Source organism: Propithecus coquereli, unplaced genomic scaffold (assembly GCF_000956105.1).
Source record: "Propithecus coquereli isolate 6110/MARCELLA unplaced genomic scaffold, Pcoq_1.0 Scaffold15, whole genome shotgun sequence".
Lineage (NCBI taxonomy): Eukaryota > Metazoa > Chordata > Mammalia > Primates > Indriidae > Propithecus > Propithecus coquereli.
Window position 1 is genome coordinate 4,733,850 of NW_012139413.1, and position 23,784 is coordinate 4,757,633.

The 23,784-nt window shown below is 42.4% G+C and overlaps 1 protein-coding gene across 1 annotated transcript in view; it reads right to left on the reverse strand.

Annotated features, from left to right (window-relative positions):
* The window catches only part of TNIK (TRAF2 and NCK interacting kinase), a 288,393-nt gene that overhangs the window by 90,489 nt on the left and 174,120 nt on the right, over window positions 1-23,784 (reverse strand). Inside the window, 4 exon segments of the mRNA XM_012640167.1 lie at window positions 4,115-4,290; window positions 11,282-11,360; window positions 13,409-13,463; window positions 15,713-15,768. Of these exon segments, the coding sequence (XP_012495621.1) occupies window positions 4,115-4,290; window positions 11,282-11,360; window positions 13,409-13,463; window positions 15,713-15,768 (366 nt within the window).

Consider the following 23,784-nt stretch of genomic DNA (forward strand, 5'->3'; position numbering starts at 1 on the left):
AGGAATAAGACTGAGTTTTGATTTGGAGGAGATCAGAATCTAATGGATAAGATGAGTCAATAATCAGAGCTTCTATGATTACAAAGAAAGGAAAGAAACAAATATTTATTGAGTGTCTCCCATGACAGACACTAATGCTAGATAGTTTTACCTATGTTCTGTCATTTATTTTGCTTAATAATCCTCTAAAATAATGGCTGTTTTTCAAGTGAGGATACTGAGATTACAAGAAGCTAAGTGTTTTGACCAACGTCATCTCAATAATAAAAAGTCAATCTGGGATTTGAATTTAGAATTCAATCCAGAAAACTTTTCCAATTTTAAACCACTGCTCTTTCCAACATATCATATGCTAAATGGAAGTACATAAAATGAATAGTGAAATATCAGAGGAAGGAGCAGCTAAGTCCACTGGTCTTCATGAAAGAGGGGACAGTAAAGTCTTCGAGGTGGAAATGAGCTGGGCCTTGGAGGTTAGTGGCCCTTTGCCAGGCAGCTGGCAGTGGCAGGAAAAGGGCGTTCCAAGGCTCATACCCACATGAGTAAGGCTGGCAGTATTACAGTGCATAGTATGTTCAGGAAACAATGAGCTGTGAGTAGCTAGGTGTGAGAAAACCACATAGAGAGAGAAAGGTGGGCAGGATGAAATCGTTCACTGATTCTTACATATGCCAGGCTAAAGACTTTTCTGTGGGCAATGAGGAGCTCTTGGAAGAGCTTTTATGCAAGGGAGGGTGTCACACAATTGTTACCTCTTCATAGCTGTGGGTTAGCATTGACAACCTTAGAGACATTTGCATACCCCTAAAAAGGAACTAAAACTGCAATTCTGTTATATTATCACTAGGAGGCAGAAATCACGCAGTGAGAACTCTCAGATTTATAAACACACCTTGCCTTTTACACCATTGAGACATTAAAGAGATTAAGAAACAAAGCTGAAAGGGTGATGAATTCAAGTGCATTTTCTAAAATCAAAAATTAGCTTCACACATTTAGATATGTATGAAGTTTTCAGGCTACTTATTTTTGAAGCATTTCATCAAAATGTAAAAATCCTACATAAAGTGTTTTAATATTCCACACTGGAAGTTTAATATTCCAAATTTCTTGAAATGGATGAATAGAGAGTTCAAAGTAAAATGCAGAAATTTTATCTAATAAAGGAAATTATAGCAAGGGAAAGAAGCACACAATTATTCCAATTACTTCTACTCTCCAGAGTAAAACCTTCATTTGTCAGGCTCCTCAATTTTAATACTTCACCAGAATTTGGTTTGATTGCTTTTATATCACTGGGATAAATTAGCATGTGTCAACATATCTAAAGGAAAAAATAAAAGGTTAAAGAATCATAAAGCAATGCAAAGTAAAATTGCTTGATTCTACCAAAACTGGTCATAGAGAGAACTGCTAAGAGAGTAATAAGTAGTAGCAAAGGAAGCAAATTAAGTCATTTGCTCAAACTGAGCAAAAGGAATGAGATCTCATTTGATCGACACCCTTCCTTGGGGAGCAGACAAAAATGAGACTAGAAGTGTGATTCTGGTGGCCCTAAGCCCAAACAGGATTAGATTCCTTAAATTACCACATAACTCTTGAATATACCTATTTCCAAGAATCTTACTTTTCCACTCTGCAGAGAATGAACACATTGAAAATGATCTACCTTCATGGCATGGTGAGTTCTGGGTCACATTCCAGAGTTTGTGCCAAAAAATGTGAAAACAATGTGAGGCACAGCTTTATTCTCTTATTCATGGGTCAGAGGGAGAAAGGTCACGAGTTCTCACAAAATACCTTTGAGTCATCCTGAAGAATTATAGGTCTATAAAGAATGGCCTAAATAAGAACAGCTAGTATTGAGTGCATTTATGTACCAGACATTGCATTAAACATTTTACATGCATTATCAAATTTAATCTTGGCAACTATGCCAGGCAATAGATGTTATTATCATACCCCCGATCCCATTTTAAAGATGAGAAAACTTGGGTGAAGTTCACATAACTGAATTTGAACCCAGGATTCGAACCTGAAAACAGAGTCTGAGCACTTAAACTACTTTATATATCCACAGTAGGATAAAATATCCTTATTAGAGAAGTTGGCATCTGAAGTTTGCATGTCTGACACACTGCCCTAAAATATTTCCTGAAAAATTTTGAATTCATGGAGTGGCCCAAGACCACCTTGGACAAAGAGCAGTTGAAAAATCAGTCCTAGTTTTTTACCTCGACCCACCCTTTCTCCTCATGTCTCAGCCCTCCAGCTTGGGCTGGCCTCCCAGATCCTTGGGTCCGACTGGCATGTTATCCCCGTCCACCCACTAACACCTGGAGATGGGCCTCCTTTCTGGCTTAGCCTCATAACCTCCCGCTCCCGAGTCTGACCTGATCACACACTTCCCTGCGAGTTCCTGAGGCTAGCTGCAGAAGAAAGAACCTTCCTGGAACCTTTACCTTCACTGAGGATTTCTCCTCCTGCCTTAGCCCTCTGCTGATCTTACCTCTCCGGGCCAGTCTGGTCTCCCACACTGCTCACTGCCCCACCCCGAGCCCCGTTCACACTGTGCTGGGCTATGGGTATTAACTGCAGAGGCAAAGAGGAAGAGAAATGCAAATAAAAGAAGAGCAACCCCATCCTGTGTTGTCTACCACCCTCCACCACTCCCTCTGAACCAAACAGAAGGGGAGAGAGGTGGAGTGGAGGGAAGCGAGGACAAGTACGTCACCATCTACCTCCCTCCCATCCTCAATCTCTGGTCGTCCCTCTACTCCCACCACACTCTTAATGCCCACCTTCCAGCCCCACACTGCCTCTCCCTGTCCTCTGCCCACCTGCTCCCTGTCCTGCTCTCCACCTGGAAAGTCCTCACCGCTGTCCTCCCCATTTCCCTTCCTACGCCCCACCCTTTTCTGCTTCCCTACCACCCAACGCTCAGCCACCCCTTAAACCTGCTCTGGACCATGCGGATTTTCACCGTGGTCAGGATGCAGCCAGGATGTTAATCTCCAAAAGCAAACTTGTCTCCTTAGAAAGATACTATCCCTCAAAGATAAACCCTATGCCAGATACGCATGGGGCAGGAGAGAGCTGTGAGAGATAATATACTAACAATTATAGCAGCAAGTCCACCACATGGTAGAAATTAATGGTGGACTTTAGCCCCAAATCATGAGTTAACTGGAGTTAGTAATTAGAAAGCGAAGTTCAAAAGTGATTCTGAAATTACCAATTAAAAAACTTGCCTAATCAAAATTCACTTTACTATGTAAGAATCTTACTTGTTTCTACAAAATGCACTCCTCCTTACCTATCTGTCGTTTGACTTTTCTCCAGTTTGCATTTTCTGCCTCATTTTAGCAGCTCACTTTCTTGTTTCCTGCTGTACAGTATCAGCATAGAATTCCTATGCTAGTTAAGGAATTGTAAGCCTTGATTCAACAACTAGGGCACAGTCCCGGGACCCCAAGTTTGGACTTATGTGCTTTCCAATGATGCAGTGAAAAGACAGTGCTGTGTAGGAGTCATAAAGACATGAATTTTTGTATCTATAAAATAAAGAAGTGCTTTAAATGACCTTCAGCTCAAAATCTGATGTTCCAGATAGCACGCCTGGCAACCTAATGATCTTTCCTATCACTGCAACTATAAGAAAATTCTTTCTGACTTCTAAATAACTGAATTAGAAATGAGCCTCAGAGCACAAAAACTTAAATGTTGAAGCTGTCAGTATAGAAGAATGTCAACTGGATGAATTTTTTTCTTTAGATTTTCTGTCTTCTGTAGCTTTTTAGTCTTCTACACATGAATATTCATTTGAATTAAGAAAATCACTTGTCATAGAAAAGCACTTCATAGTATCACTCAATATGACTTTGTTCAGTGCCTGGGAGAGGTAATGTTTTTCGCAGTTCTATTTTTTCATGAAAGATTCCACTTCAGCTGTCTCACCCACTTGACGCCCAGAGGCTGTGATCTCAGAGGCAGCCCCTCACACTAAAGAATATGCAGGCCCATTTGAAATGCCCATGTCCCCTCCGAATATATCAAAAGACCAGATTCAGTCCATCTTTTGTTTCTCTTGCTGAAATACAAATGTGTGCCTAACCTTTTTCTCCTCGCTTCTTCTTTGTTCTATCAATATGATCCTTGAGTTGGATGCGGACCTGTCGCTCATTAGGTTGGTCTCGTATAAATGGATGCTTCATCAGTTGTTCTGTCGCTGGTCGCTGGCTGTGATTCTTTACCAAGCAGCTCTCAATAAATGACTGGAATTTTTTTGACCTGTCAAACAAAAGAGATGAATCCACAGATAAAATGACAATCCAAGGAAAAGCGAACTTGTTAATATATTTTCTGAAACGCTAGCATTTTTTTTAAAAAAGGTCCAATTGTCCAGCATAGAAATCCACCACCACAAAATAGGTCTGGCACTACGTTAGGTACAATGGGGTTCAAGGTGTCATCACCATTAACACACAATGGAGGTAACACGGTAGTAACTGACATGAAAGCATTTTTGCCCAGTTTATTCATAATGTTACACAGAAGACCAAAAAGAATAAGGGAAGAAAAAGACCTACATAGGACTCACACCTGGAAGGGCTGCTGGCCTAGGGAGCCCAGGCGTGGGCCTGAAAGTATCAGGAGAAAACTGCTCTGGGGAAAGGACAGTTTAGGTGTGCAGGCAATCAGTGGAAAACTGAAGCGCAGATGAGAATGCTGTATGTCAGGGGCCATGGAGATGGGCTGGTTAAATGATGCAGAAAATGCAAGCTGAAGAAAAGTAAAGCCAAGACTGAACGGGTAAGGGGGTGTGCATTTTGTAGAACGAGTGAGATTCTTCTACGGAAAAATGAGCTTTGATGAGGCAAATTTTTAAAGGGTAATTTCAGAATCACTTTTGAACTTTGCTTTCCAATGAATAAGAACAGGATGTATGTGTATCTTTGCCATTAACTCAAGGACTTGGAAATTTAACTTTAAAGGACTAAGTTCACACTCAGAAGCAAATTTATCTTCCCTCCGATGGGCAATATTTCCTCAAAGATAAAGCCTATTCCGGAGACTCATGGGGCAGGGAGAGCTGTGAGAGATACCATACCTAGGATTCTGGCAGCAAGTCCACAATGTGACACAAATTAATGGTGGACTTTAGCTATGATTCATGCATGTTCTTGCTGAAAGTTCCAAGAAATTGTTCAGAGTCATAAACAATTAAGCTCATGACTCTACAGCATGTTTTTCGAAGGCACTCCTGGGAGACGGTGAAACCCTGGTCACCCTCCCCACCCTGCCCAGAGCAGAGATCAGTTTTGTGCTCTGTCCCCCTCCTGTGGTGGACTGTGGAGTTACAGGAGTGAATCCCCGGAGCAAGTCTTTTCCAAGTTTTCCCCCAGACCCTATATATATACACATATGTATGGTCTCCAGGCCCGAGAGGTATCCTAACCATAAAGAGCACAATGGGGAGCATGTTCTTCAACATTCAAAAGCTAGAAGGCAGTTGTATATGCACCACTCTATTTCTGCCCAGGTCAATGCAATTTTCATTTCATTCCATGTTTTTAAAGTACTGAATTGTTGGTATTTTTTCCTCCCTAAGTTTCAAAGCTGTGTTCAAGGTTTTAAATTATTTTACATAGAAGTAAGGGTCACCTACTGTGCTTGAGGTCACCCCAGGATGAATCAGGATCGGCCACAATGTCACTAGAAATAGTGACAACAGGATAGACACTCCATGTGCTTCCTTCCCTATTAAGTCCCTCAAACCACATCCTTGAGTTTTGCACATTGGAAATTTTCGGCGGTGTCAGGATGTTCCCAAGTCATCTTCGTATCATGAGGGTACTACCTGCTCTACGTGTCCGATGAATGAATGAATGAATGAATGAATGCATGGATGAAAGTTTCTGGGCAAGAGCTGTAAATACGGCTACCCTCAAATCTGTGCTTTTGAGGGACAGAGAGGGAGGTTTGGAGAGTAGATATTATTTTCTTTGTCTGATCAATCAAATAAGTATGTGGAGGCATAAATATAATATCATCCAAGGAGAGACCTTACAAGAAAATGTAACAAAGCAATGGACTCTCCTAAGGAATGAACTGAAGAGAATGAGTTAACCTGCAAACAGAAATAGACAAGCTCCACACAGTGCTTTTCTAGGTAGGAAAACCAGTATTAAAAAGATGAAAACAAAAACAAATTAAGACAGAAGGCATTAAATATTCACAAAGAATGCAAATGGCAATTCTCTTTATTCTGGCTGGCAACTACAGGAAAGTGTTCATTTTTTATAAAAAGTGCTCAACTATTAATTAGAGGATGATAAATAAAAGAAATCACATCTAACTTAAAAATGAGATCCAGACTTAATAGCCTGAATTTTCCATTCCCCGATACTGACATCTTAAAAAAACCAGAGAAATCGCCAGATCCCTAGGATGGAACAGTGTTCAAGGGTGTTCAGCTATCAGACAGAGCTGTCCTTCCAGTCTTCCTCCTGCTGAAGGAGAACCTCAAGAAAAATTCAAGAGAATAACTTAGGGCCTACATGTGCAGAACTATACAGTGGGTAATGTATCCCATAGGTAATGTATTCCTCTTCAAATGGTACCGTCTGAGGGGAAAATAATGCTTACTTAAGTCTTCAAAGAAGGATTCATAGTCCTTAAGTTAGTGTGACCAAAAAATCAATATGCTTAATTACACATTTAATTAAAAGTGAAAACACTTCACCTAACGTTGAATATTACGTGACTGTTTTCTGAGTGTTCTAACAGGTTCAAAGTGCATCTCTATAACTATATTGCTTGAATCTCTGATGGTAATTTAGTTCTGTTTCTTTAAAAATAAAACCCTAAGGTTAGTAATACTAATTTCCCAAGGGTTGGCATGGAGAAATAAATGCTAATGATTGGTACTTATAGTCTGAGGGCACTAATTCTACTACTGGTGCCACCAAACATTTCATATTCCCAGATTTATCTTGTTTATACATTAAATTGTGTTAGGGGAATTCAAAATGCCTAAAAGATTGTTACATTAACCATCATGACCAGCTGGGCTAAAAGTTTTTGGTAATCATAAGACTCCCTTAATGTAATCTGATCTTTAAAATTTGCATTGGCCCTATCCTCTTTCTCTACTTTGGACTCCATCACTTACTTACTGTGTGATTTTGGACAAATTATTTAACTTCTCTGTGACTCAGTTTCCCTGGCTGCAAAGGAGGATATTATTAGTACTTGTTTCAAAGAAATGTTGGTGATGATAAATGAGTTAATTCACATAAAATACTTAGAAAAGTGCCTGGTATCACAAATGCCATCTATGTGTTTATTATCATCATCATCATTATTATTATTATTATTACTGTGACTATGATGACAATGTCCCAGCAAACTCTGACCATCCCCAGGCTTAAGGAACAGAGTATCTGCCTTTAGGACAGGGGTACAGAAATTTGAAGTTGTTTATTCCAAATTTCTGTTGAATCGAAGTGTTTTTAAGTGTTGGATAGGTTAGCAGGGAGAGTTGACAGGGCTGTTATTTCCAAGGAGACTGTGCAAAAAAGGTTAATTTTAAAAGTTTGTGTAGTAGTTTTTATTTTGACTTTAATAAAGTCCAAAGTCACACTACTACTAGCAAATTCAGTCTATCTGAAGTATTTTCCATATTTGCTTTGTCTTATCATCATTTTTAGAACACAGATATACACACACAAGGGCTTTGTCATATCTCAAAACAAAAGAACTTGACAACTCAGAAAGAACCAGAACTGATGCTTCGTAAAACAACAGGAGTGACCGCAAGCTCTGGAGTATACGCAGGGGCCTGGGGTTCCAGGCTGGCTCTCCCAGCGAGGAGACCGGACTCTGGATATGCCACTCAGCCTCGCTGGGCCTCCAAGTCTGCATTTGGGCACAAGTGGTTTGGATCAGGGAATCTTGTGTCTATTAATAGAAGAAGTTATATTTTTCTAATGATCTCAGCTGAGTGCTGCTTTGCTTGTGTGGGCTCTTCAAATTTAGAGGTCATGTGAAAGGCACAAGACTGACCATTTTCTTAGAGGACTGAAGTCATCCCTGTCCTTCTCCAGAAACCCTTGGAGGGAAGCTATGGCACTGAGTACACTTGGCGAGGGCAGGTGAGCGTGGACGAGTGGGGCAGGAAGAGAAGGGAGAACGTCTTTGGAAGGAGCTGATTTAGCCATGCAGCTGCAATCCACCCACACACAGGAGACAGGAGGAGCAAACAGGAGTCCCAGCCTTACTGGTCACTTGCTGGTGGTGACATGGAGGCAGAGAGTGAGAGCATCCTTGGTTTCCTCTGATTCAACTGAGGTTATAATCCTCCCAGAGGCTCTTTATTAGGGCTGCACTGCCTGAGTATTCAGTAATGCCCCAACCTCCTGCCTCCCTCATCGCACTGATGAGGGAAGGAAGAGCCAGGCTCCTGTCAGTGGTGGGGTTTCCCTTCCTTCCATGACAACAGGGGGAAGAGCAGTGCTACTGCCTTTATTTCTCTAATCTTAAAGGTACAAGGAAAATAAATGTTCCCACTAAGAGACTAGTATATGCCTGGTATGTTGTAACTCGCTAATGCAGAAAATGACCCTCAATTGAACGTTTATAAAGAAAAGAGTTCATGGCCCCATCTCTACAATGGCACCTCCCTTTGGTCGTATGTTGACATACACACTGAGAACAGTGCACGTCAGCTGATACCTTATTTAGGGAAAGAACAGCTGGAAATAAAAGAACATTTTGGAGTTTTGTTTCTTTTGGTCGGGGTGGGGGATAGGGTTGGAGTCTTCTCCTTTAAAAAAAAAGAAAAAGAAAAAGAAAATGTTTCATTTCCTCCCAAACCCTAGAGTCTATTAAAGCAAACTCTAACTTATTTTAAATTACTTTGGACCTGGTCTTTTAAGATAACATACTCTAAGTATTTAAATATTTTCACTTAAAACGTGGAGTTGAACTGCAGAGCAATGGGAGCTGTATCAAGTGCTGGGCATCCTGTGCCCAGAGGCCGCACTTTCACCTTTACAGAGGCTGGGAGCTAAGTGAGACAGCGCCCAGCATCAGGGCTTTTGTTTCCCCCACTCACTGTCTAGTGATCGGTTACTCGCTCTCTGCCTCTCCCTGTGTGACACTGTGGGACTCACACTCCTGAACAGCCTTCCTCGAGGGTCAGGGAAGGGCACGCGGAGCGGCAAGAGGCGATGGAACTGGCCTGGCCTCACTGCTCCTGTATTTCTCCAACTCCCTTCAGCATGAGCAGAATTAGCTCTCATTGTCAAAGGTTTGCAGCAGAAAAATCAGCCTGCATTGTCCCAAAAGTCTGTATTTCTCCAACAAGGTCAGGGCAGAGTTGATGTTTTTGGAGCTTGGTCAATGGAAACCGACGGGGTAGTGCGGGGGTTGTCCACTCTCTTTCCGTGGGGCCAGGTGGGTCGAACAAAGGGCTGGTGCAGACCATGGTTCGGATGGAAATAAGGCAAGTGTCAGAACCAGCGGACTTTGGATTTGGGGAGGGTCCTTTTTAGGACAACCTCTTGTCCTAAAAGGGAGCAGGAGCTACTCAGCAGGGCAGTATCGCTGCATCTTTGCAAAAAGAAAAAAAAGGCCAGAAATCTAAAGTCATGCTCGGTCACCAGATTTTTAACTGCTGACAGTTAATACGCATATTTTTAAAACAGGGTGTGTGGCCACACAGTGCCAGTCAAATAAAACACATCTGTGGACAGTTAGTCTTTCTCTGCGGAGGATCTCAAAATACCTGTCCAGAGGCAGTGAAGGGAGAGGAGGAGCAGGGTAAGCAAAGCCCACCGTATACAGCAGGCTCCCTGGAGAGGCTTGGCACAAAGGACATACAGAAATCTAGCAGAGGGCTTTGTAGTGTCTCTGTCGCCTCCACTGTCCCCAGGAGTCTGATCCAGGGAGAAGAGAGGCAGCAGGGCCTGGGGTGCTGTGCGACCACGTGCTAGCTGTGCCCAATGGGAGGCTGTTGCTGGGGAGAGAATGGTCGTCTCTTCTCACAGGGACCCTCGGAGAGGAAGGAGGAGCAGGGAAGGCTCTGCCTCCGTTACCAATAGCAACTCCTGCTCTCTCCCCTCACAGGCCTCAGAACTGCCTTCTCTTCCAGCTGTCTCCTTCCCTCTCCCTGTGCAGCGGGCCTTTCTCCTCTTCCACCAGGGCTGCGATGTCATCGCCAGATGACTGGCAGTAGTTAAGACTGCTCTGTGCGTGGTGGAGAGTGAGCCCGTGGGAGGCCGCGTGGGAAACGTGAGCACCCCAGTCAAGGGCCTGGTCTGATCACGGGAATATGGACGGAGGCAGAAGGCTCTTGTACCTTCATGGTCTCACTGCCCTGGATTTGTCTCTAGAAAAAGGAGAGAAGGTCACAGTGGTGCAGGAATGGGCTCCAGTGCACGAGGAATCAGAGATTCAAGAATATATTAGAAAGGATACACCATTTCCATAGTGGGAAATGAGCAAGCAATGAATTATAGAATAAGATACAAAGGTTTCAATATAATACACGATAAAGTCAAAAGTCCAACATTTGGCTTGACCTGTAGAACTCTGTTCCCCAAACTTCAGTCGGTCATTTACTAACAACACAATCTGTGCCACACCTATTAATAATACCACTCATACCAGTATTCATGTAGTAGTTTTCTTTAAATTCTCACCTTTTAATGCGAATAAGGTTATTTAAAGGAAAGGTTATGTGTCTGCCCAACATAAGAAGCCAGGGTCTGCTGCCATAAAGAGAAAACAACAGAAAAAGAAAAAGAAAAAAAAAACTACAAATGCTCATGCACGTGCCAGAGAAATCACCTCAAATACTACCAGGTGCATTTATGCACTTAAGGGTATTATTGTACTAAGGAAAAGAAGAGAAGTCAGCCAATCTAACAGGCTGACTCTCCAAACTATCACACTCTCTGATAAGATATTCTGTGCTGCCAGGAAAGATATCACTTGGGGTTATAAATCAAAGAGGTTCCATGTTATTACTTGGGCTCCACTACCCATTTTAGCTAATAGCTTCTTACCCTGAAGGTGTGGGGATAAAGACTTGCTGTACAAATAGTAGGTACTCAATATGTACTTAAAGATGAATGACAGCAAGTGGGAAGTCATTCACCAAGTCTCGGTATATATTAGTCTCATCCTGTCAGCAGGACCTGGGGATTTGAGCTAATCCAAAAGAGAATCACAGGAAACCCTCACCCTTAGATCTGCAAAACACGACCAAACTCACCACTTCTTAGACTTCAGCCGAGGCGCTGGATTCCGGGGGATGAGGAAGAGGGCTCTCATGGGGTGCATGTCACAGAGAGCTGCAAGAGACCAAAACAAAGGCCAGCTCCAGTCAGGAGGCCAAACCCAGGCCAAGCCTGTCTTGGCTGTGCAGATAATGCCGCCAAGTGGCTCTCTGAGTTCACACGTGACCAGTGAGCATGGAGTCAGAAGATCCAACGCTTCCACTCTGGCAAGCATTTAAAAGAGCCAAGGCCTACTTAAAGGCATCTCATAAAACACAACACATTTCAAACTGATACTGTGAACATTTCTAGTGAATATATACTTTTACTTTTACTTTTACATATTTAAGGAAACTAAAGGGTCAGAAACCAGTCATCTTTGCTGTAAATAATCATCTGACATTCAAAGTAAACAACATCAGATGACAACCACAATGGAGATGGTAAGTTATTTCTATCAGTAAAAGCCTAAGCCATAAAAGTAAAAAATTTGATCAATCCACAGTCTATTTCCTATACACTGAAGGCTCATCCCAACACAATGCTATCTACGTAGATTCCTGAAGTCCAAAGCACTAGCCCAAAACACCATTCTCTCTGTTTCCAGATATCCCGAATGGCTTTTCAGGCTTCATCATGGGTTTTCTTTTGTTTTGATTTTAAATTCACTGGCCCCAGGAAGACCAGAGGATTAAGTCAAACAGAGTCTGGCAGAAAAACAAAGTTATAAAAATATCTCAACTTGTAAACATGACATTATCATTAACAGCGAAAGCACTCATACATTTTTATTTTAATCAAAATATTTTATTGGTTTACTTTCCAAACATTTGGGAGAATTTTTTCTTCATACCTAGAATAAGAATACGTGCTTTTTAAAAGCCAAAGGATTCTGTGGGCAGAAGTTTATTTTTAGCCCCATTTACCACTCATTAAGAATGATAATATGGTTTTAAGACTGCACTATATTATTTTTCTGATTCATACCTGCCTATTACCATTGTGAATGAGGGCAATTTTGTCAACAAACTCTCCAAATCAATCATGCTGCAGATGAATTCCACCAACTCCAGACTGAGAAATAAGAAAACTATGACAACCTGAAGGTGAAAGTCATGAGTATAAGGACCTGTCATGCAGATAAAGGGCCTGTTTGGTCCTGGTCCTTTGAGAAGCAGAAGCCAAGGTGGTATTAATCATTCAAGGATATTACCGGGGAAAATTCCTGTGTGACTAGAAAAGGAAGGGAGCCAGGGAGGGAGGGGAGAGTCATCAGATTGCTATGCAAGTCTGACCCTGAGTGCAGGGGGCAGGGAGAAAAGGCAGGTGGAAGTGTCCCAGACCATCCTCAGTCCAACGCAGGTTCGGCAAGTCACAGGGGATTGCTTGAGTGAAAGCTGCCTGCAAAGGAATCCTGTGTCTTCCAGGAAAGGGTCTGCCTCAGTATCCCTGCCGCGCTTGGTCGTGATGAGGAGTGGCCCTCGGGAGGTGTAGCCTCGGTGCTGTTGCTGCAGCCAGGGCCTCAGCCAGTCCCACTTCCTGTAGGGGACTCTGAGCACATACATGCTCACGACCACCAGAGAGCTGATGGAGACGCTTGGCAGGGCCAGTGCTCCAGATCTCAAAACATTTGAGAGTCTCAAGATCGCCAGAGCCCTGGCCGCTCTGTCTCAAGTAATAGCGGGAAATCTAAAATCCTAAACTTCAGTATTTAAAGAGGATTGACAGCAATTGAGTACAGTGTTTGCATAACCTATGCATTGAAAATCAGCTTTAAATTTTCATACATTGGAGTTTACAGTCTTGTGAGTTTGGTCAGTTTTCTGTTAGGTGAAGAGCAGTTCAAGAATAAATTACACACTTAGTCTGTAAAACAGACAAGACTCCCCAAAGTTTGCTTTCTTTTTCTTTCCTTTTTTCTCATAAAAACAAGATTCTCACACAGCTCTGAAATGAATGGATTCCTGGCTGATTTAAGATGGCTCTGCTTTCTAAATACACCAGCTCGAATGCATGCAGGGCTCGGTGTAGCGGAAGTAAAGCAACTGCAGCTCCTGGCAAGGAAACTGCAGCACCCACAGAGAGGACCAGCAACAGATTGCACCCCAGAGGAAGGTACTTACGGGGAGCACCTTCTGCCATCTCGATAGCGGTGATTCCCAAAGACCACAAGTCACTCTGAAAAAGAAGGAAGGCGCAGATGCATGCATAAATTCAATCGACAAAGGACAACTTGGTTAAACCTGGTAATTGCTTCAGAACTGCCTGTGGCAAAGTCATTCAGTTGTCTGTTTACAAACCTATTTCTCCCACTAGGCTTTAAAACAGCAATAGCCTCATTCGCTTTTCATTGACAATACCATTCATGGTGCCTGACACATGGTAAGTTTTCAATAAATGTATGAAAAATGAATATATGGTTTTGAAAGTTAATTCATCACTGAGATTTATCTGTTAGTTGAACCATATAAAACTGCTGCTGTATGTTACACTATCTTTGAACTATAATTGTTGTATAATAAACTTCACATATTTAAAGTGTACCATTCGATGAGGTATGACATGACATACGCATACTCCTGTGAAACTGTCACCACAATCAAGATAGTGAACACACCCATCGCCCCCCAAAAGATCCCATTTGCCCCTTTGTAGTCCCTCCTTCCTGTCCCCAACCCTGCTCCCCTGTCCCTAGGCAATCACTGATCTGCTTTCTGGCACTATGGATTAGCCTGCATCTTCCAAAGTTTTATATAAATGGAGTCATATACCATATGACCTTTTGTGTTCAGTCTCTTTCACTTAGCATGTTTTTGAGGTCCATTCGCGTTGTGGCAGGTATCAGCACTTCACTCCCTTGCATTGCTGTGTAGTATTCCATTCTACGGACATATCAGAGTTTGTTTTTACATCCATTGGTCAATGGATGTTTGGATTGTTTCCAGGTTGGGCTATTACATACAAAGCTGCTGCAATCATTGGTATACAAATATTTGGGTATATGCTTTCGTTTCTTGTAAGTAAATAGCTAGGGGTAAAATGGTTGGATCATATAGTAGGTCTTATTTATATTCGGTTGTTTTTAACCTACAGAAACAGCAATTTCATATGGTTCAGCCTAGTAAGATGAGGACAGGGAGACTTTCTGATGGTGGTGTTCACTGACGCGTCTCAGGTGCTTAGAACAGGGTTGGGCACAGTAGGAGGTGTTCCATATATTTGTTGAATGGGTGAACAAATATCTTTTATCTTGTAAACAGACTAACACCTAAAATAGAGATCCTCATACACTTGTATTCTTTCTTATGCTCAGACTGACTTTTATTCTCAGATTAGAATTTTCTAGGCCAATGCTTCCACTTCTACCTGTACAATCTCCATCTCTAACAATATGCTTTTCCCGCACTCTGTGTCAATGACTCGGTTGTCTCTAAATATTGCATGGCACGGGACAAATCAATGGATGGAAAGCCAGGTTAGGAAACCCCCAAAAGATGCTTGCTGCTTCAGTTTCCCAGGGTAAGAAAACCTAATTTCAAATTTGGTTCAATGGCCTGCGTCCTGATACAGACTCTCACTCTCCTCTCCTTTCAAATGCCTCTTGCATTTTGTACATTATTTGAAATTCTCACCTGTAACCTCACCCAGATTAGAGAGATCAAAGTTAAGTTTTCCCTGCTATTCCCATCAAACTAACGTCAAGGCCATATGAAAAAGAGACGTAACTGGAGGAGAACTATGAAACTCAAGCCGAGTCATTCCCTAGAACTAAATTTCTCAATATCCTGTGAGTGACCCTCAGGCCTGTTCAGTGTGTGGGCAGAGGCCCACACGATGTGCATGGGGCTTTCTAGGGGGTCTCGCTTCTTCCTGAAGTGCAATCTGCCTTACGGCAGGTGGCTGGGGCACATGCTAACCTCACACTAGGACCAAGGGGGGATACTTCAAATGTTGCCAGTTCTCAGTTTAACTGGGAATAACGACGCACCTTCACAATGCACTGTCCTCATATGCCAAATAACTTCTCTGCATGCCTCAAGAAGGCAACTCTTGTCCTTTCTGTGTTATGTTTCAAGACGTATTCAAAGCTTTTCATTAAACACTCCCAGCCCAGTTTTTGCATAGCCCAACAAGTGACTGTGGTTTCCCACCGGCTCTTGGCCCTGCTCAGTGAGCTCATCTCCAGAGATGATGGGGAAGGCTCAGCCACCTACCTGAGGTTGGCCCAGGAGCAAGAACTGCAATAATGAAAACCCAGCTCTGTTGTACCTGGGGTTTTATGGTTGATAGACAAAGACACTTGTTTGGGAATGTGACAAAAACACCAAGTCACTCCCTGTTCGGGAGGCATTAAACAGGAAACACAGTGAAAATAGTCTGGAAGTGGGGGGTGGGCTCAAAAGCCCTTTGTGCTATTTTGATCAGACCTTCCTAGTTCCAGGCTTTGGTAGTTCTATCACCATTTTCCCAGTACGCCCAGGAACTGAGTGCATTTGCAGTGTGAAATGAGGCACAAGTGTGAAGGAAGTGGCCAGGCTCTGTGCTCCTAACTGCTACAGCAGGGTCAGAGGTCAATGGCCTTCAAACCCAGGAAGCTTTGAACTGGTTTGAAAATCAATACATCTGAAAGGAAACAATGGCACTGGAGTAAGAAGAGCTCAAGGCCAGACCTCAGGTGGGGGAATAAAATGCTCAGAAGACCCAGGCACACTTCCCCCTTTGGGTCTTTGCCCTAGCTGTTCTCTCTGCCTGCAGCGCACCACAAGCATGTGCGGCTGACTCCCTCCCTCCATGACTTCTTTGCTCAACTGCTGTGCTCTCACTGCGGACCACTGGACCCTCCCAGCACTGCTGTCCCTCTTCCCCCTTCCCACATTTGTCCCCCACAGAACTGACCATATGTCTACTCATGACTAATTGACTGTGTTTTGTTTATTGTTTGAGCCCCTTGCCTCCAACACCCCCAACCCCCACACACACACAAACACAAGGCCCACAGGGCAGGGGTCTCTGTTTGTTGATTGATGTATTCCAAGTACCTAGAACAGTGCCTGGCATATAGTAGGCCATTAATAAGTGTTTGTTGAATGAATGACAAATGAAAGATACATGAGAGAAAGGAGCAAAACCTAAGTGTTCTAGGGCTGGTAGAATCTTGTAGATCATCTAGTCCAACCTTTTATTTCACAGACAAGGGAAAGTGACTTACCCAAGATCCTAGAGCAACCCAGGTTTTAAACAGAGCTGGGTCTCCTGCCTCCCAGGCCAGTTCTCTTTTAGCTATCATCTCAACGTAAGGACTTGAGTATTCACCTTGTTCTTTCTTATCAGGGGCTCGTAAAATAATTACTCCAGATTCTTACTTTGTCTACAAGTGACTGAAGGTGCTAGCAATTCAATGAAGGTACTGAGATTCAGTGAGGCATCCCAGCATCATGCTACGAAATTGACCTGAATTTTCTAGAGGCAACATGGATTGGTAGAAAGAGAATAGGTTTTTAAATCAGACAGATCTGGATTTAAATCCAGATTCCTAAATTAGCTACATGCAGAACACTGCTCACAGCTTAGCTTTCTCACCTGCACAACGGGGGCACTGTGACATGCATGTATTCAGCAGGTATGCTACCTGGCACACACTGGGGCTCCAGAATACTAATTTCCTTCTCCTCTACTGTTCGGTGAGACTACCTTTGCCTGCCCAATTTAGTCTTCTATGATTTCCCTCCATCTGGTTGTAGCAGGTACTGTTTATTGGCTAATCCAACACGTACTTTCAACCCCCATTTTTCTTGCCGTCTCCATTTCAGAGTATAGAATAGCTACACTTGCCTATCCTGACTCCTCTACAGCTAAGGATCTTAGTTAGGGATGTGACATAGTTCTGGCCAATGAACATAAACAAACATCTTTTAGGAGCTTCTGCTTTCCCTGAAATAAAGAACAAATACAGCTGGTGTCTTGCTAACTTTTCCCTCCTTCTTAATGCCTTGACTAAAATTATGACCTCTGGAGCTACAGCATCCATCTTGCAACCATGAGGCAATAAACCAACAGATTAATGACGACAGTGAAGAAAGCTAGGAGCCTGGGTTTTTGAAGATACCAAAAAGTCCTGGGATGCCTGCCTCTAGATATCTGGTGATGTGAGAAACACAAGTACAGCCCAAAGCTTTCCTAAGTGATAATACATATGCAGCAATAATTTGAGGAAGCATATTTTGACAGTAAGGAAATGCAGAGGTCTCACTTGTTAGGTAATCCTGGATTATCTAACATTCAGGATGTGAGAAGGGTCAGTGATGAGATGTTTCCTTTATTTAGTACACGTCATCTCAGAACCCCTTTGGGGCAGCCTTCCCTCAATCCCCCCACACACTCCTTTCAGACCAAAGATCACACCACCACAACTACCTGTGCATCCTCTGTCACATCACATGACTGGGAAGATACTGCTGCTTCTTTAAGGCTTCATTTGATAGCATCATTAGGATTTTTTTTTTTTTTTGCTGGCATTCTCCTGTTTTCCAAAAGGAACATTTATATTCCTGGCCATATATACCCAAAGCTGCTTGTAGGCTACGCTTAACTGCCCATGCTAGAAAGCCATAAATGTTCTCGATGGGCCTTGTTTAAGCCTTTGGATACATTAACAAGTCCCAAAGACACTTCAGCACTTAAAGACAGAAGAAAATGCTCCAATTACAACTGGCAAGACAGATCACAGGAGATGAGAAAGGGAAGAGGGAGGAAGAAGATGAGGAGAGAGTCGGGGAGAGATAAGTTTTCTTCATGGCCATGGTGTGACTCATTTTGGCAGGAACTGGGCCATTCATTATTCCAGAGGTGCTGTGCAGCCTGGCCTGCGGCATGATTAATAGCCCAGCCCTGTATGCATCACAAGCAGAACAGAGACAAATTCTAGTGCCTCTGAGAAAGCAGAGGCAACATCCACCATGGCTGGTGGAATGGAGGGTGGGGACAGCTGGCACACAGCAACTTGAATAGCACAAGAGAGCATTCCTTCTGGGGAGGGCTGTCCAACATGGCGAAGAAAAGCAGCACTCCTAGATGGCCAAACCAGCAACACAAGGAAAGAGAGGAGTGTGGCACAGGAAAAGAGCCCCAGCGGGCACTGCGAGGCAGAGGGAGTGTATGCCATGCAGCCAGATAGACCGGGGCTAGACTCTCAGCTCCGACACAGCTAGCTTGACTAGGCGTAAGCCACTTAACAGCTCTGAGCTCACTTTCTCAGCTGTAACATGAAAAGAACACATACCTTGCAGGGTTCGTATGAGAATTTAATAAGACAATACATGCAAAATGCCTAACATACAATGCGGTGCACATAGTGGGTATTTAAGAAAGGCAGGTTCAGACAGACCCTTAGAACGAGTTATCATCAGCTGGCAGTTCAACCAGCAAACCCAAGTCAGGTAAGAATGCAATGAGCTCTGGTACTCAATGGTACTCAAAGAAGTCACTAGGATGATACAGACATAAACAAGCAGCTTATAGGAAGCAAACAGGAATAGCCATGTCCTCCTTCCTCCTCCAGCCTTGCAGTCTCCCTCTATCTATTGCTCCCGACTGGCAGAGCCAGATAAGCAGACATGGGGAGAGCCCCATCGTCACAAACAGAGGGCAGCGCAGCAGTCCAGAGCTGACAGGCAAGAGCTTAATAACGGGCACAGCCAGCAGACTATACTCTGTCAAGTTTCACAAACCAGAAAATGGTCTTTCCTTGGGTAACTTATTTCTTGCTAGTTTATTCTTTTTGAAATGTTCCAGCTGGAAGAAGGAAATTGTATGCATTTTGTGTGGTCCCGAAGGACAGCATCTTAATCTAGTGGTAGAAGTTACAGAGAAGGAGATTTTGGCTGACGTTAGCAGACCATTTAAGATGTGTGATACAAATATATGGGTGAACCATATGAAATTATTGGGTTTTCTTAGGCCAAAAACAGTCCAAATAGTGGTAATTTCATATGATGCACAAACAAAAGCATCATATATGGAGTACTTATCAAGTGTCAGGCATTTTATTAATCCCTTTATATACATTAACTCACTTTATTCTATTATAACCGTCTAATATGCAATTTATGATTCCCATTTTATACAGGCTCAGGGAGGGTTAAATAACTCTCCTGAGGTAAGATAGCAAACAGGAGGCAAAGTCTACTTTAAACTGGTCCTGTCTGACTTCAAAAGACTGACTCTTAGGTATCGCGTCTATGCTCACATGCTGCATTATACGTGAGCAGAACTGAGGTGGTGAGTTCAGGGTCACTGAGGGTGTCTGTGCAGAGGCAGTTATTAATAATCCCATTTCACACATAAAACACACCGAGGACAGAAATCTTCAAACCCCTGTCTATCTACAAGGTAACAAAATCTGACCAAAGGGACATATTAGACTCCACTGCAGATCAGCCTGCTGCCCGGAGGAGGAGCTGGCTGTGTTGACGAACCCTGTGTAGGTGCGTGTGAACACGGAGCCACAGAAACATGTTTCATGGGAGTTTCGGTTTCCCCCTGGTGACATCAGCATGGCATCTGTGTCATCTTCCTTCTGACTGAATAGGGAAGGACCTCTGCTTGAATCCCCCCAGACGAAGGCCAGGACTCGTTTGAGAGTGTAGATGCACCATTCTGCAATCTGAATATCACCCTCTCAGGTGACACCCCGCATCGCAGTGCCTCTGCCACTCGTCAGGTTGCTCACTTTATTTCCAGCTGAGCTTCTGTCTTAGAAGAGACATTTCCACCCTGCCTGAAAAACACCAACTACCTGTGACACAGGAGAATGAGTACTTTCTCTACAGCCCGTGCACAGTATTCACCCAAACCCTGCAGGCAACTCTTATGTATGCAGATAATCTGCAGCACCTGTGTGAAAGTCTCATAAACAGAGTTTAGGTGAATAATACACAACATTAGCACAGATCAGGCCTGTGGACAGAACCTGGGGGTGGGGCGAGGGAACGTGTCATTTCACTGCACTTCTCCTACTTCGCTGGTTTAATAGAAGGGCAAGGCCTGTTTATGGCCAAAGAAAAAGAAAAAATAGTAGGACAGAAAGATTTGAGAAATAAAAATTTTAAGTTCTCTATCCACATGTCCTATTTGGAGGTAAACACTGTTAAGTTTTTCCAGGTTCTTTCCAGATTTCCCGTGTGTGTGTGTGTGTGTGTGTGTGTGTGTGTGTGTGTGATGGGGGGGTTAGCAAGACTGTATTATGTAAACTGTATTATAAGCTCTTTTTTGTACCTAACACTGTATCCTGGGATCTGTCCAAGTTCAACATACATGCTACGTCACTGCTTAAATGGCTATGTAGCATTCCACTGGACAGACGCTCTAGCCTTTATTCAACCAGTTTCCTATTGATGGGCATTTGGCCACAGAGAACTTTCTTTAGTGGGTGGTTCTGGGAAAGCAATAACTACATAGGATTGTGAAATGCTTAGCAGTGCCTATCCAACCGAAATGAAATTCAAAGTAAGTTTTAAAAAATAACAATTTAAACAGCCTAGAAATTCTGAACAGTTTTATTAATTTTAAATCTTTTGAATGCTTATTATTAAATGGGAAAGCTTTCATTATTGCCCCACATACTTATCAGGGAAATGAAACCTTTCCTTTCACTTGAAGTGTTTTGACAGAATTTCTGAAAACAAGAAAGGAAGGGGCCTCTAGGGGAAAGCCGGCACACCAGGCGAATGAGATTCCGGCGCTCTTCCTTAGGAGAGGGTCTATTTTCAGTGAGTTGCTAACTGGGCCCAGTAGGTATCACACGAAAACAGACTGGAATAAAAAGCATGAGCTCTTCAGATTGCTTTTCTATAGAGGATCTTACAATATCAAATTACTTCGGTTTTTTTTTTAAAGTATGTGGTGTTTAGAGACATCTTAGACAAATCAAATAATAACAAATAAATAATAATTAAATAATAACCAACAAATACTAAATCAAATAACAAAGCCAAGCTACATTCTTCTTTTTCACATTTTGTCTATTTTACAGGAAAGGCTTCTGTGGTAGGAAATCTAGCCAAGTCCAGTGGCCAAGGCACCTTTTATTGTAAACACACCCTCTCAGCTGAAAGTACCTCTAGCCCATGAAAGCCCAAAGTGCTGACATCAACTTCTGGGGCTGGGATACACCACTGGGTCAAATGGACTACCAAACACACAGTGCCAAATCCTGGGGCTTTGGTGGGGTCTCAAATGAACTCTGTCAGAAACTGCTTATACAGACACAGCTTAATTAATTCCTTACACAGAGTGAGTATTCAATACATACACACTGCATGAATGAATAAATGATTCTGAAAGTCAGTGTATTGTCAAGGTGCCCCCTGGTGGTAGGCCACATTTCTAAGAATATTGAATAGAAAAAGGATAAGATACGGTAACAAGAAAGAAGTAGAAATATTATTTAAAGATTAGCATCTTCTCTGGTCTACAGTAAACTGTGAGGTGGCCAAAATTAATCTTCAAAGAACCCCCAAACCCTCCTTTCTGCCTGGTCTTCCTTAGTCATCCTGATGTCATGCTCCTTCTTTTACCCGTGACAAGTTACCAGGAAAGCTCATATTCTTGCCATGACTTTTTCCTTCTCTTGTACATTCGTGACAATCCTGATAAACGAATTCACACTCAGGTCTACATGACCAGTGTAGCTGAATCTGTTCTCTCCATCAAGATTCTTTATTTTTTAATAAAAGACAGAAATTAATCTTCAAATTTTTTTAATGTCTCAGGATACTGTTACATTCATGTGGACCTTCCAGTATCTTTGAAATCACTGGGCGGCAAGATACTCCTGGGGCTGTTCATACCCCAGGCTTTGCCCACACCCGGAGTGATGCATTGGTCGCACATATTTACACTGGTCCGAGCTATATTCCTTAGCCAGAATCTGAGGAAAGAGGACCGAGACATCAATTTAACTCCAAGCTGTGGCTTGGCCCAAAAGAAGGCCTCTTCTAGTCAGTCACCCTACTGAAACCGAGTCAGTCACAGGGATCTGCTTAATGATACAGAGCAAGAGTCCCATATACAATGGTAGCCAGTCACAATACTTAAAGTTTAAGCTGAGGACAGACATCTAAAACACTCTGATTCCTCATGGTATCTCATAAAGTAGTGTAAAATATCTGTGGCCCAGAGGGAGACTAGTTAGCACTTATTAGGTATAACTGTAGTTTGAAGAGTTGCTTATAGCCAATGATGGTACACATATGTGGCCTGGGAGGTATATTTTGTAGTGGCTCTTCTGAAGGGATTTGCAAATGGAATTATTTAAATATGCTTATCATTAGCAGTTTAAATAAGTGACATTTATTTTGGCAGGAGATTAATTTTTAACTTGGCAGCTGTTTTCAGACAGATTGTTGTCAGGTTATCACAGTGACTAACTTTGAAGGAAGGAGGAATTTACAGGAGATTATTATGTTTTCAGACCTTCAAGCTTGCATCTCCCCAAAGAGGCAAATAATTTTTTATCAACGCCCTGAGACACCGGGCCCTGAAAACGCTGAAGTGTTTGCATCTTTGTGACCCGATTTCAATAATAATCCCACACGCAGACAACTAAAAATGTTCTTTTAAAGGAATTCTTTAAATATACGCCTTGGTTGATAAACTGGAGATTTATATAGAAGTACATTATAGAGGAGCACAATAGATTGGAAAGAGCTCTGAACAGAGAGTTAGGAGACCTGGGTTCAAGTCACAACTCTGAGATCACTAACTGAGTGTGGACTTACAGGAGACCTCAGCCTCGGTTTTCAATCTGTAAGATGGGGGTATTTAGAGAGGATCATTAAAGTCCTTTGGTAAAAGTCCATGTACCTCTGAAACCAGCCCAGTTTCAAGTTTTGCCAGGGTTGTCCTGTAATGTACACAAAGACCACACGGTGTCTCCCTACTTAGTGCACAATCTGAAAACCCACAGTTCCTAGATCCCATTGTCCCCAATTTTATTGTCTCGATTTTCAGTCACAGTTCATTAAGAACTAATGTCACTTGATACTGCAGCTATTGACAAGGCAGTAACCCAAAATTATGTTTGATTTTTGGCTAGCAGAATAGAAAAGATGAGGGCTTTCTTGAAGGAGTCTACTTGAACACTGCTTTGAGTTTCTTAGCAAATTTCTAGTTTACACAAAGTAATACAGAATAAATAAAATTTCTATGAAACACCATGCTGCACTACAGAAACACCATGAAGTAGTTACCAACATTTGATTCTCTCTCATGAAAAAGAAACCCCAAATAATTATACTTTCGGCAATGTAGAAATGAGTAAATATGATTATACACAATCAGAAAAAGATGACCCAAGACAACAAATTCATATCTTGGTTTCTTTTAACATAAAAAGCTATCAGAATATATGCTTTGCCAAAAATCTAAACTAACAAGTGGAAATCTAATCAATTTTCCAATAAGAAGCAGCAAAAGTAAATTTTTAAAAATATAGAAAATG